The 15823-nt window shown below is 37.8% G+C and overlaps 1 protein-coding gene across 2 annotated transcripts in view; it reads right to left on the reverse strand.

Moving 5' to 3' along the window:
* Positions 1-7093: 7093 nt before the first annotated feature.
* Positions 7094-15823, reverse strand: part of LARP4 (La ribonucleoprotein 4) — a 66160-nt gene continuing 57430 nt past the window's right edge. For both annotated transcript variants that reach the window (XM_060112465.1, XM_060112464.1), the window contains exons 13-16: positions 14368-14529; positions 10963-11087; positions 10679-10847; positions 7094-9532 (exon numbers count right to left, since the gene is read on the reverse strand). In XM_060112465.1, the coding sequence (XP_059968448.1) occupies positions 9194-9532; positions 10679-10847; positions 10963-11087; positions 14368-14529 (795 nt within the window). In that variant the 3' untranslated portion in view covers positions 7094-9193. The remainder of the gene's footprint in view (positions 9533-10678; positions 10848-10962; positions 11088-14367; positions 14530-15823) is intronic.

Genomic DNA, 15823 nt, shown 5'->3' on the forward strand with positions numbered 1-15823 from the left:
CTTGCAGCCGGTATCATTCCCTATTATTACATTTTTATACTTTTACTAGATGTACCCATAAACAATAGTCATTTAAAAACTATAAATAAAAGGTATCAAACTCTACATGTCAATCTAACTTGCTCTTTCAATATTTCTTTTGACACATGAGCTGTTTCCAGTTCATTCACTTTAAGTGATATATAGTATTTCATCACAAGACATACTATAGTACTACTGACTGATCTCCTGCCTCCCTCTTAGACTTACCTTTGTGAATATATTGGGCCCATCTGGACAATCCAGGCAACCCTCATTCCAAATCTTTAACTTAATGACATCTGCAAAATCCCCTTTGAAGTATAAATAACTTTCACAGGTTCTGGAGATTAGGATGTGGACATCTTTGTGGGAGAGATTATTCAACCTCTCATACTGTTTTAACTACTGCTCCCTAATTCCAAACATCTTTCTCACCTGGACAATTCCCAAGCTATTTACATAGCCACCAGCTTTGTGTTCTCAATTTCGAATCTAACCATAATCGTCTCCTTAAGACTTTCAGTGGTTCTGCATTCCCTACAGAATCAAGTGAAGTCATTTTCTTAGCATACAATTGGTCATGATTTGACTGCAAAGTAAATTCAGCTTTTCTCTTGCCGTGCTCTACTGAAACCTACACTCCACCCATTCCAAACTATTATACTGAATTTGCCACATGGTCATGCCTCTTTGCCCTTCTTTACTTGCACCCTGTCAGTATGCTGCTCATTCTTCCTTCACCTACCTAGCCAACACATATTGTTCATGAATCCTTTGGAAGTTAATGCCTATCCCCCCAACCCCAGCAGAGCTGACCACCATTGAATGTGTATTTCTAATACCATCAAAACATTCATAACACTTCATAGTAATATTTTGGCTTATAATGCTCCACTCTAGTTATTAAGGGTAGAAACTTCATAATTTTAGCATTCTGTGCACCTAGTGTCTTGGCTTATAGTAGATATGTAAGATCAAAATGGTCATAAATGAAACAATTAAGGTCATGGAGTTAGTGTGTGGGTATTTCTAAGATTTGAATACTGATGGAAAGTGGCATGCTACACAAACAGCCATACATCCACAAGAAAATAAGTGGTGAGACACAATAAAAAATTTTTTTAACTTAGTAAGTTAAATCTGAAATCTTGAAGAGCATGTGCTGTTACTCCCTAAATTTTTGGATGAGTAAACAAGCTGAGAGAAGTAAATGATTTGCCTAAATACACCAAGATTAATAACAGAGTTGGCTATAGCTATGGGAAGACTATAATGTTACTCAGGGTTGGGGGGGATTTGATAGACATTCAAATTTTATAACCTTCTAGCCGTGTTTATGAGTGTGTTACTTCATTTCTAGGACACAGCTGGTTTGCTGAGGCATGTGTGAATTATGTCTTTTAGGGATCTTCACATAGAAAAATGGCAAGTTGATAATAAAATTCTTTTAGCAGTGATAACAGTCACAACAAGCTTAATGCTTTTAATTCCTCTCCAATCTGACAATTTTATTGGTGAGGACTGGAAACATGAAAACTTGAATGAACTCACATGAGAGGTGCTTAACAGTAGTTGGCATGGAGACTGTTCAGGTGGGAAGAGAGGATGATGATTAGGATTAGGGTAGCAACAATTAAGACAGAGAAATAGGGGTAGATATAAACTAAATAATTTTTAGCCCTATCCCTAAGTAAGCTGAAAAAAAATGTAATCTAATGAAAACCACCATAATGCTCGAGATGAACTGTCTTTTAGACTTAAAGGGAATGATTTTAGTTCACTATTTCTTTTTGCAGTCCCCCCCCATCTTGCCATTGTTAGGATATTATCAGAAATCCTGCAAGAACAAGCATAACCATCTCAAAACCGTACTGATATCTCCCTGCCCACAAAAGGTTCTTTGCCAATGTATTCAATCATGGTGAATTCCACAAACTTCCATCCAGTTCCAAAGTCACAAATTCATGAGTCATTTTCTATGCCTTCCTCTCACCCTCTGTATCTAACCCATTCACATCTTTCTCCTAAATGTTTCTCAAATCTACCACTTTGCTCCAACTGTATCATCACCAGGTAAAATCTAACTCGTCTCATCTGTTCTCCATAATGCACAAATTTCAAACCCAGGAGTCTGGCTCTTACCTCTTTCTCTGTCCTCAGCTTGGAAGACAGAACAAGGTCCTCCCCATACTGTATCTGCAGGACCCTATAATTCTTCCAATGCATCATAAAGATGTACAGGTTGCTCCTTCATCTGGAACACTCTCCTCCAGGCTCACCTAATTAACTCCTACTCCTTCAGATATCTGTCCTCTGTTTCTCAGGAAAGCATTCATCCCTGTACCACCCCCTACTCCAACTGCATGGATTCTGCCTGGTTCTGGCTTTCACATTTACTGCTGGTCTAATTTTGCAATTACTTATGATTATTTCATGCTAAGCACCATAAAGGTAGGAATCCAATCTATTTTTTGCTGTCTAGCACAATGCCTGGAACACAGCATGCAATATATACTGGCTAAATGAATACCCCACCCATCATGATTAGGTCCAATGCTAAGTCAATACCCTCAGTTTTGACATGTCAAGGTCATAGTTATTTGTATAGGCAGAATTTGGAATGCAAAATAGCAAAATTAGAACTTAGATGCATCATTCAAAATAAATATAAAACATATGTTAAAGATAAATAACAGCCTACATAAGGTTATGTAGGGAGGCTGGAGTTCTACTATGGTTCATTAAGTCTGATACAGCAGGTATGCAGAGGAAACAGGAGAGAAGTACAGCAGCTTCAAAGATTTGCATAACAGCTACCAAAAATGAATTTAAAAGATAACATTTAGGGCCTCTTGCCTTCCAAGATGGCCCACACTCTGTCTATGGAGTGTGTATCTCCCTGAATAAACCTTCTTTCACTTTACTGTCTTGCTCTTGAATTCTTGCCTGCACGAAGCCAAGAACCCACACTTGGCGGCCATCCCAGGGACTCAGACATGATTTGGGATGTGACCATCCTCTCGCACCCCACTCTCTTTCCTGCAACATCTTTTCTGGCACCCAATGCGGGGCCTCAAAGGCCATAATCTCGATCCGCCTATTGGGCTATGGCTCCCCTCTGAAGGGTGGCTGGGACTTATCCTGAGCCATGTACATTCAAGTAGCCCGTTAAGTGGCAGCTGATGTCGCCTGCAGGATCTGGCAGACCAGTTCTCTGGCCGTGAAGAAGCGCACTGAAGCCAAGGCTTTTCCCCCTCAGTCTTTCTCATTCTCCTATTGCTCTACCTCTTTGGACTTGAACAGATCCACCCAGGCGACCACCAAACATCCAAATTTAGACTGCGCGGCAAGTAATAGACAACTTGGTTGGGTCTAAAGAACTGCCAGGGGGCTTACCTGGTGGCGCAGTGGTTGAGAATCTGCCTGCCAATGCAGGGGACACAGGTTCGAGCCCTGGCCTGGGAGGATCCCACATGCCGCGGAGCAACTAGGCCCGTGAGCCACAACTACTGAGCCTGCGCATCTGGAGCCTGTGCTCCGCAACAGGAAAGGCCGTGATAGTGAGAGGCCCGCGCACCGCGATGAAGAGTGGCCCCCGCTTGCCGCAACTAGAGAAAGCCCTCGCAGAGAAATGAAGAACCAGCACAGGCAAAAATAACATTTAGGAAGCTTGTTCCTTCCCACAACACCAGAAGAAAATGGGGCATTATGAAGAAAGTGAAAACATCTCAATTCCTTTAAACCCTCACACAAACTAAAGGCACCTTTGATAGTTTTCATTCCAGAGATTTTTAAGGAAATTCACAATCCTCTAGTAGTGTTAAACTTTTTATAAAAACTTCCAGGCATAAAACTGAAATTTAAACTTGGAGACATACTTCAGTTAATATTTTCTAACAAGGCATAAATATATAAAGTATCTCAGTGATATGACTCTTGATAAATCCATTCATTTTTAATACAACTCAAAAGCCTACATAACTAAGTTTATCAACTGGTCATTAGTCCACCTAAAATAATACACAATTACAGTGTGTTCCTGATATGGTAAAGAAGAAATTTAAGTTATGCACCTCCTCTCTTGGCCAAATAGAAAGCCCTAAGGCTTTGTTAGCATGTTTCCCCTGTAAACCTGTTATTACTGGGATGATTCTGCTCACTGATATTAGCCATCTTCATTAAGATAAATGTTCATTAGCAAAATAAAGGTTTTAGCTGTTGAAAGGGCAGTGCTACTAAGTCATCATCAAAGTGAATGTTCACATTAAATGTTACCTTTATGTTTTATAAACACACTCATAACACATAACTTGTGGAATAAACATTTCTGAATATATGAGAATTAGAAAATCTAATTTGAAATTAGCCTATATTTTAAAAGACCTAGATTTCTACTATTCAAGAATAAACTGTGGCATAACAGCTATGTAACACTTCAGGGTTTTTTAGCAATGCTATATTCAATAAAAGTTGAGCTGTCACATTAATTTGCAGATACCAGCTGTTAAAAAAAGCCAGAGCTTGCTCAGCTTTTCCATTTTTGCTATTACCATAGTTTAAAAAAAGATTAAAAGACTCATTTAAATTTCCCAGTGAACCTTCCCTTAAAAAGCTCCCCCAAACCCTTTAGCTCTAGGGTTTGCAATCAAAGAGGTGGTTGAAAAGGTAAAGGTAACCAAGGGGCTTTCTCTTTCTCTTGGAAACAGAAGTTTAAAGACCCAGAATTAACACACTCAAATCAGGCCATAATCTGACCCACGAAGGCAAACCCTTAAGCTGCACATTGCCCTGTGATTTTTCTCCCCTTCAATAACTGCTTCTGACACTAAAAAGAATTTAAGAAAACCCCAGAATCACAGAGCTTAATCTTCTAGCTCTCTACCCTCACTCTGCAGATGAAATATCACACAATCCATACCCCTCTCCCAAAAACAAAATAGCTGAAACCAGAATATAACTAGAGTGGGCAACATAAAAACTAATCAGAAAGTAAATACAAGTAGCCATTAGACATAAGCCACCTGGAGAAAAGGAAACCAGTCCTGCTTTTTAATAATTTTATTTTTTCTAATTTTGTGTTAATTTCCCATAGCACCTTGGCAATGTTGAAAACAAAAATACAAATACAACGATGTACTCATTATAACATAATATGCATGAGCATGTGTCACACCATTTGCGGGGGTGTGGGGGGAGGGGGGAGTGCAATTTTGACAACAAGAACAAACCTAAGCAATGGACAAGAGAAGCCAGATAACTGGTTCTGACTCCCAACCCCGAACATTTAAGAGATATCACTCACACCTGAATCAGGCAAAAAAACAAAAACAAAAAACAAAACCCAATAATGATGTGGATTGTTTCTTACACTAATCAGTGTTTTGTGCTTCAAAATTTATTGTATACACAGCCTGCTGATATCTCACTTGTACTTTCAGGAACCGTCTACTCAACAATTCACAGCTTTTAAAAATAAGATTGAAACTATTTAATAATTAGGTGGAATTTAAAAAAGAATACACTCTCAACTTGAAAACAAATTCTTTCAACTTCTTAAAATGTCCTCAATTAATGAGGACTGAAATGTCTATGTATCTTCTTGAAATCTCAGACTAAATTAGCATACACCAAAAAGCTCAAAGTTAAATTAATGGCTACCAAATTGTAAGGAAATATAAAAACTTAGGAAAGAACACCATACATTGTAGTTAAGAATTTACAAAAACTCCTTTCGCATTTTACCTTTTCTGTAAAAACAAAACAGTACTTTAAAAATATGGTTAATATACATGGCCAACATAAATAACAGACTTAACCCCAGTGCTGTTCAACTGTATCAAAGTAAAACCAATGGACATTTAAGCCAAAAGACTAAATATTTAAGGCCATAACTAATAAAACTATAGAAAGTGTTCAGTAACTTTTAAATACTCGTCTCTGCTCCAGCAAATGCTAATACTCCCCCATTATGCCTTCTCCAAAGCCAACCTGGTATTTAAAAAGAAAAAGGAATGTACAATATTCAAGCTACCTTAATTTTAGAAACCAAAAATAAATAAATCTGCATGTCATTTGATCACATGCAACTTGAGCACATAAGATGATAAGAACAATAAAATCATATCACTGAAAGATCTTATCTTCTTCCAAAATCCAGTTGAAAAAAAATTTAGATGGATCATTCCTTTGAACGCCAGTGTCTATATTTGCAAAAATGAAATTACTCAGATTAAAGACAGGCCTAGATATCATTAAAACCTTAATTATCTGGACAGAAAACGGAGGCAGGTTTTGCCATATCTCTATCTATATACCTTCTCTGTGAAGTGCAAGGTGATGAACTTGTGTGACTCTTGTTCTCATGCATTTAAGAAGTATGGCAGAAGATCACTGAACCATACACTCAAGATCATTTGTATCTACTTTTACCCTCCAACAACCCAAGGACACGTTAAGTCATAAGGATGAAGAGAAAAACTTGACATTTAAATTCCTCCTTCTAAAGAACCAAATAAATAGTTAAACTACAATGAATGCCCAACCCTCATCAGTTACAGAGTAATGCTGGACAAAAAAGCCATCAGTTTCACACAACTCACAGGCATCATTTAGATACAAACCTTAAATCTGATATAATAACATAAATGCTAAATACATATTGTGAATATATATATATTATATATATATATATATATATATACACACACACACACACACACATACACCCACACATTATTCTTCCCTATACATCCCATCAAAATGGGAACTATTAGCTGTAATGAGGCAAATTAACTGAAAAACATTATATTTAATATGAAATTTTAAAATGGTCATGTCTTTAAATTTCTACTTTCAATAACACCTTCTGGGAAAAAGCAAGAACACATCTTAAAAAAGAACTCTTTTCTTGTGTATCAATTAGAACATTTAGTTTTTAGAAGTTGGGTAGACTAACAGCAAGTCATACAAGGATACAAGTAATATAGGCCTATTTCTGAGACACATTGTAAAAAAAAAAAAAAAGTATTGTTTCATCTAAGTGCAATAATTAAGTTTATAATCCTTACCAAGCGATTTTTGTAAAATGTTTATTCTCTTAAATCCAATACATTCACAGAGTGTTAACACTTTAAACGTTTATCATTTCCACCAGCTGCAGCATTATCTAAGTAAACCAAAATAAGCACTTTTATCATAAATGTAGTCAGTGATTATTAATACTTTTTTTTTTAAAGGACCTAAACTTCCCCCAAATTTCAGCACAGGTAGTTTTATGGTATGTTTCATTTAGTAGAAAATAGTGTGTAGAAATGAATAGTTTCAAACTGCTTAAATATATTATATCATGTTATCAATCCACCAAATCAAAAGCGATTGCCAAGCTGAATAATAAGTTACAAAGAAACGATAATTCTGGCTTGTACAGAAATGTGTGGTGTTTTCAAAGCTCTGAACAGTTACCTACTAATACAAATCTCCAAAGCTTAACTTAGAGTTGGAAGATGAGTTTCACAGTAATGTAATTTTAACCCTCATTTACATTCATTTTAATATATTACTAAGATGTTTACTCTATGTCACAATGGTGCTTTCCAGTGTTCACAATTTACAGTTTCAATTTGTACATATGAAATTCACTAACATAAGGGACAGTTATTACTATCACAAACTATCCCTAAAAAGAAAACAAAACCCCACCTTACATAGAACTCTGAAAATAGTATGACTTAAAACAGATTAATGCAACATGGTTTTTAATTTTTTAGCCATTTTCTAAACACCAGCATGTAAACTTGCCTATTTAATGTGAGAGCTACAACTTTATTCACTGAGAAATTATATGTTAATTTTAACTATCTTTCTAACATCAACTCAAAAATTTTGTGACTTGCTGGTTCTGTTTCTGTGAATTCCAAACTGCTTTTTTTTTTTTTTGAGAAAGGGAAAGAAGGAAGGTGATAAATACACTGTAAACAGAAAAAGTTGTCCCCAAATTAAACCTTTAAAAAGAAATTTCTTTTTACATCTATTCTATTTAACACTTTAAGAGTCAGCTACAACGTTTCACCTTTAACACTTACACAAATAAATTACTGTAGGGTCAGTCTGCCCTATCATTCTGGGATCTAAAGTTCTAAATACATGACCAGAAGAGTAAAATACTTTAATGTTCAAGTCAGAAATTTAGAACAGTTATGATTTGACTAGACTGAGCGAGGCAGCTAGAAACATACAATTCTGTAGGTGATTGGTTATTTTGCTTTTGGGGGTGTGTAGTCAAAGAACAGAGTAACGAAGAAAGTAACAAAAAAAAAAAGAAATCGTTCCCTATTTTAGGAGGGGAAGAAATTATCACAGGGCAGCTTAAACCTCTGAGCTCCATTTGACCCACCCACTCAGATATAACACAAAATTTTAATTTTTCAAATAACCCCCATTCTTTCCTTGAGTATCAAACTGATTGGTAGTCACATCCCCAAGTACAATCAGAGTCTAACAGCTTGTTGAATGAAATATTAGTAAGGTCAAAAGGACAGACTAAATTTCAAACTGGAAAAAAAAAATCTACTCAAGTATTACATTCAGTTTTCAAATCATTTACTAACATGACAACAGATTTGGCTTCAATCATACTTGCACACACGCACACCACAACAGTCACCCCAGCCACTGATCTGTTTTGCAACACAAGGCCATATAGGCAGAAATGGCATTCTCCAAGCCAAACTTTAAATAGATTAAAAAAAGTAATTTCTAATTTTACAGAAATGTTTCTTCAAAAAATATTTTCTCTCACTCCCTCATCTCCTATACTGAAGGATGTATAATGTGTTTTTCTCCCAAGCTAAATCTGAACCCTCAAAATTGATTCCAGGCAGAAGATCTCTGCAAATTAAAATCAAAAACAAAAATAGAAAAATTATATTTTTATATATGTATACATATATATATATATATATTTATACTGATTGGAATCCTCCAGCATTTTAAAATCGCTTTAGAGATGAATTTTGGGATTCTATAGCTCACAGCTCCAAAATCCATGATTCAAGGATGTACTTTCTCTGTTTCCTTCCTGGCCATGCCCTCCCCTTCAAAACAGTTCAATATAGCCAGGCTCAAGTTTAATGGGAAGAGAGAGAAGTTTTTGAGCAGTTTTTTGTTTGTTTGTTTACTTTGGTGATCTGGGTGGCATGTATTGCTCTTTGCCATTACGTCGAGTCACTCCCTGAGGTATAGCCCTATGGCCAAACTGGCGTCTCTGTTCCCTGATTTTTCCAGCTGCTCCCCTGGGAATGGCATTGCCTCGGAAGCCAGAGTAATCCTTACTAGCCCTTGCTTCTGGCTTCTCATGTTGTTTCTCGAAGGACTTCTCAGGAGCTCCATTCTCTTCATTTTTGGTGGGAGATACTGCATTGGAGCGAAGTTCTCGCAGTGGCTGCACAAGAACTGGAGATGGCTCTTTAGGGGGCTTCTGGCACACTTCAGCATAACTTAGCTTCCGAGGTTCCTTTGAAGTAAAGATAAGAAACAAAAACATTTATGGTACATATTCTCTAAATAATAAAGTACAGAAAGAATCGTGTTAACCACAAGAAATCAGTAAGTTATCTTGTAGGAAAGGGCACTAGGCAGTCTCTTATACACTGCTATTAAAGTGTACAGGTACAATCTTTAAAAATAAAATTTGCTGAATATAATTAAAAAGTCTTAGCAATTTATGTATGATACAATAATTTCAATTGAGATATTTATTTGAAGGATATACAAGTCAGCAATGTTTATAATGATGCAAAAAAACCCTGGAAACCTAAATGGCTAACAAGGAAGAACAGATTAAATTAATAATGGTACATCCACATGACAAAATAAAATGGTTCCATTCTCTCTTCCCTGACTACAAAGAACCCTAAGAGAGATACCACAAGAATCTCAGCAGAGCAGTTGGAAACCAATAATATAAACTCTTAATTACCTCATCTGAAAAGGAGAATAGGGATGCTGTGAGAATGGGCTAAAGCATAAAAAAAGTCTTTAGTACTGGTCCTAGCATATAGTAGGCATTTCATAGTGGTAGGTGCTATTCTATTATTATTATCGTTATTATTAAAAGACAAGATAAAATGTTCTTAACCTAGAAAAAAGAAAGAGCTGTACCAAAAATGCACTAGTTATATCAATGAATGAAAGAATTATAGGTAAATTCTGTGGCTTTTTTCCCCTGCTTTTCTGTATTTTTCAAATTATAAAAATGATTCTGGAAATTGAATAAAAATGGCAGTGGCCCCTCATGGGTTTCATAGGTTTGTTAAGCATTATACAAAAAAGAATTTCAAGAGGCTCAAAGCCTCTATACCCTAGCCCAAAAAAAGGTACAGTCATCATAATGAGAAGGAAGCTTCACATAACCACAATCTGATTGGAAATAAAGCAATCAAAAAAACAGAATAAAAAGTAATTTCTTCATTCCCTCAACAAGGCTAAAATTTCCAATTTCTTCAGAGTGACTTTAAATGCCTTTTTCGATGCGGGCAACCAGCCCCAATTTGGGCTATTTCCAAATGACTCTGCTCTAGCAAAGAGTTACGTGAAAAATAAAATTTCTCATTATTTAACCTATTGCTTTATTCTCACTAAACTAAATTCATCAAGTTACCTGTAGGGCCACAGCTACAGCTGCACTTATGTTACTATTACACGGTGAAGCAGTATTTGTTCTCGATGGCTTTGCAGTACTCGGGGAAGAAACTGGTATAGTTGTCTGGTTGGGAACATCTTTCTGAACAGTAGAATCCTCTGTTAGATCCTTTTCTTGCTGAGTTGTGCTAAGGAAAAAAGAACTTGACATTAGGCTTAGTATAGAGCACAAAGAAACACCTGAGAAATGATCAGAAGAAAAAGTAATCTTAATGTGAAAGATCATCTACTTTGAAATTGTACCTTAATGCAGAAAGCTCAGCTGTACATGGAGGACTGGTGCTCATACTGAGTTGCTGGGCAGAGGTGCAGTCTGTCTGTTCATCCTCTGCAGTCACTGGGCAACTAACTCTCAGCTCTTCCTTATCCTTAAAGTGGAAACATATTTCAAAATTGAACTTATATAGATACTTCTCCAAAGAAGATAAACAAATGGCCAATAAGCACATGCATGAAAAGCTCAACATAACTGTCCATTAGGGAAATGCAAATCAAACCCACAATGAGAAACCATTTCACACTCACTAGGATAGCTATAATCAGTAAGACAGACAATAATGAATGTTAGTGATGGTATGTAGATATTGGGACTCTCATACATTGAGGGTGGAAATGTAAAATGATGCAGCCACTTTGTAAAAACAGTCTGGCAGCTCCTCAAAAAGTTAAATATAGAGTTACTATATGACCCAGCAATTCTGCTCAGTTATAAACCCAAGAGGAAACAAGTCTATACAAAAACTTATACACAAATGTTCACAGTAGCATTATTCATAATAGCCAAAAAGTGAGAACAAGCTAAATATTCAGCTGGTGAGTGGATAAACAAAATGTGGTATAACTATCCAATGGAATATTATTGCACAATGAAAGGAATGAAGTACTGATACACACTACGACAAAGAATGACCCTTGAGGACATTATGCTAAGTGAAATAAGCCAGTCACAAAAAGACAAATACTGTTTGATTCCACTTATATGAGATACCTAGAGTAGTCAAATTCAGAGACAAAGCAGAATGGTGGTTGCCAGGGGCTGAGAGAAGTGGGGGAATGTGAGCTGCTATTTAATGGGTAAACCATTTTAGTTTTGCAAGATAAAAACAGTTCTGGAGACTGGTTGCACAACAATGTGAATGCATTTAACACTACTGAACTGTACACGCTTAACATGGTTAAGATGATAAATTTTATGTTAAGTGCATTTTACCACAAGTAAAGAACAAATATCAAGAAAGAGCCCTAGGGCCTCCCTGGTGGCGCAGTGGTTAAGAGTCCGCCTGCCGATGCAGGGGATACGGGTTCGTGCCCCGGTCTGGGAGGATCCCATATGCCGCGGAGCGGCTGGGCCCGTGAGCCATGGCCGCTGGGCTTGCGCATCCGGAGCCTGTGCTCCGCAACGGGAGAGGCCACAACAGTGAGAGGCCCGCATACCGCAAAAAAAAAAAAAGAAAAAAAAAGAAAAAAAAAAAGAAAGAGCCCTAGGGCTTCCCTGGTGGCGCAGTGGTTGAGAGTCCGCTTGCTGATGTAGGGGACGTGGGTTCGTGCCCCGGTCCGGGAAGATCCCACATGCCGCGGAGCGGCTGGACCCGTGAGCCATGGCCGCTGAGCCTGCGCGCCCGGAGCCTGTGCTCCGCAACGGGAGAGGCCACAACAGTGAGAGGCCCACGTACCGCAAAAAAAAAAGTATCTGTGGGGACTTCCCTGGTGGCGCAGTGGTTAAGAATCCACCTGCCAATGCAGGGCACACGGGTTCGAGCCCTGGTCCGGGAAGATCCCACATACTGTGGAGCAACTAAGCCTGTGCACCACAACTACTGAGCCTGTGCTCTAGAGCACGTGAGCCACAACTACTGAGCCTGCGTGCCTAGAGCCCGTGCTCCGCAACAAGAGAAGCCACTACGATAAGAAGGCTGCGCACCGCAATGAATAGCCCCTGCTCGCCGCAACTAGTGGAAGCCTGTGCGCAGCAACAAAGACCCAATGCAGCCATAAACAAACAAACAAACAAGCAAATAAATAAATGTGTCTGTGTATCATACCTCACCAAATCTGAGAAGCCATCAACTTTAAAACACATCATTATTTTATATACTAAGAAAAAACACTGCCACTAAAACTACAATAGTTTTTGTTTGTTTGTTTTTTTGCTGTACGCGGGCCTCTCACTGTTGTGGCCTCTCCCGTTGCGGAGCACAGGCTCCAGACACGCAGGCCCAGCAGCCATGGCTCACGGGCCCAGCCGCTCTGCAGCATGTGGGATCTTCCCGGACCGGGGCACAAACCCGTGTCCCCTGCATCGGCAGGCGGACTCTCAACCACTGTGCCAGCAGGGAAGCCCTACAATAGTTTTTAAATTATAAGACAGCCTGACTTTCATGGGGAAAATGTAATAATAATATCTTTTTTTAAAATAAAGGTCTATCTTAGAAGTGGTGAAACAATTACAACATTGCATAATTTTTTTTAACAAGGGAAGACAGTGAAATACCTTCAAAATTCTGAGGGAAAAAGATTTCTAATGGAGAATTCTACAGAGATAAGCTACTGATCAAGTGTGAGAACAGAAGAACATTTCAGAATGCAAGATCTCAAGAAATTTATACTAAAAACCTTATACAGGAAGCCTGGGAAGATGTGACCCACCATAATTTGGGAAAGTCAAACAAGAGTAAGAAAAAGAAGGGATACACCAAAAAGAGTAAAGAAAATTCCCAGGATGACCGTGAAGTTCCAGGAACACAGCTGTGCAGAGTATAAGAAAGGAGACATAATAACAATATACCATAAGCCTCAGTTATGGAAAAAATGATGCAATATTGAGATGTGACATACAAATGATGGCGTGACCTAGTCTAACTGGCAGTGTCTTTTACTTTCTTAGTGATACCAAAATAATGGGGCATCTTGTAATTGATGGCAGCATAGATATGATGAAGTACAATATACTGAGAGGATGAGAAAAGTATATTGGTTTAAGAGAGCTAAACCCTTAGCTTCTAGAATGTAAAGTTAATAGACAACGTCTAAAACTGAAAAATCTAAGAAGGAGCAGTATAAACATGTTAATTAGATATACAGGGATAAATGTCAGGAGAAAAAGCTAGAGTTGAAAGTGGTAGCAGGGGACTACTATTTTTCATTATAAGCCTAGATATACTATGTACATGTACTCTTAAAAATGAAGCTGAATTAGAAACAAAAGGTAGAAAATGAGAAGAATTTGTGGGGCATAAGGATTTAGCATATAAAGAGGTCTACACTCAAAAAGACATTGTAGGATAGGTTATCCCCAACCTTTTGACATCAACTCTCCATTTATTTGGAAGACTGAGTTTACCACAGTAGCTTAGAATTCATTCACGTTATCACTTAATTATCGATATATGCACTTAAGTGGAAATGACACTTTCCATTCAGCTTTCATAAATTAGTTCTACCAAGCTGGGTTGACTGATACAAAGACAGGCAAAGGTGAAGAAACATTTTATTGACCTTGTGTAGCTTTATCACAAATCTTTGCATAATACTCAGAGTATGCTAAAAACCCCATGAATAAACACTATGATAGAAATAAGCATTGAGTGCAAATAAAACTTTAAATAACCCTTAAAACAAAGGCTAAAGATTGGATGCTTCAGTGTTTACCTTTTCTTTGCAGACACCTTTAACAACATCAGACATCCTACTCTCCAAAACAAGTTCACCTGGCGTTCTTGATGAACTTCCAGGTAAAGGAGGAAAATTTGAGGCTAATAAGTCAAACTTTGGTGTTGGAGCCTTTGCTTCAGCTGTTGAAGGATGAGGTCTCTAAAAGACACAAATCAAAAAACAGGTTACATGCTCATCTCATTCTCTAATCCTGTACCACAGAAGCTGAAAGCTCTAAGAAACAAACAAACCAAACTCCACCTAATGAAGAGAGCTGTTCCCCTATAAATTCTTGGATTCTCATTTTAGTTGAGTTCTCATTAGTATTGACCAATCCGACCTATCTTTAGTCAGCTCCTTCTCTTGGCTCTTTTGCAAACTCTGCCACACTCTTTAAACCTTCTAATCAATCTCCACTATTCTTTGCTTTCTAAATTTGCTATACCCTCTTCCATAACAAAAATAAACACAAAAACCCCTACACTATCTAAATTTGCCATCATCTTTTCTTCTTCTATAGTCTCAAGGGAAAACAATATCCTTCCTTGAAATTCTTTTCATCTTTCTCCTCCACCTACCACTCTCTATACCCTCTAACAAGCCTCTCACTTGTATCTTCTTCTCCCTCACCGCACCACTAAAATTGCTTTGACAAGTCACCAATGCCTTCTTCCACAATGCAAAATCTGACAGACTTTTTTTTTCTGACCTCACTCTAGCATTTGGCATGGTAAACATTCTTTCCTGTGGGAGCTCATTCTTCCATTAGCTTCTGATACCTCTTTCCCTTCATTCTCAGATCTGACAAGCATGTGCTCTTCTCCCCCTGACCACCTCTTTGGATGGTTTTGGTTTCTATATGATTGCCACTCTTTCTCCCTTTCCATACTCTCCCTGTGTGATATCCGTTATCCACAGCTTCAACTACTACCTACATGCAAACAACTCTTAAAACAATCTTTTTCACTTTTTGGTGAATTTTTGGCTGCACAGCTCTGAAAATTGACTAAAAATCACTAGGTTGTACGCTTTAAATATTTTCAGACCAGATCTTTGCCTGAAACCCAGATATCAATTTGCCTATTAGCTATCTCCACTTGGATTTCTCTTGGATACTTCAAACAACAAAATGAATAATCACATTTTTCAGCCCCACAGCTACTATGTTCCTCAAGTTCCATTCTCGGCCCTTTTTAAAATCACTTACTCTACTGAGAGTCCCCTGCATGATCTCATCTACTCTTGTAACTTTAATTACTACATGTAAGCTTACAAATCCTAAACTGTACCTCTAGCTAAGATCTCCTTACTGCACAAGGGTACCCCCACCCTGCCCTTTGTACTAAGAAGCATGCTGGTCTCCTGTTTCTTCAGTCCTAATCTTCAGTCCTCAATCCAGGTATTTTCAACATATTAAACAGACCTCTAACCTAATCTCTCCTCTCCTCAATTG

The sequence above is a fragment of the Mesoplodon densirostris genome, chromosome 11 (assembly GCF_025265405.1).
Source record: "Mesoplodon densirostris isolate mMesDen1 chromosome 11, mMesDen1 primary haplotype, whole genome shotgun sequence".
NCBI classification, from domain to species: domain Eukaryota; kingdom Metazoa; phylum Chordata; class Mammalia; order Artiodactyla; family Ziphiidae; genus Mesoplodon; species Mesoplodon densirostris.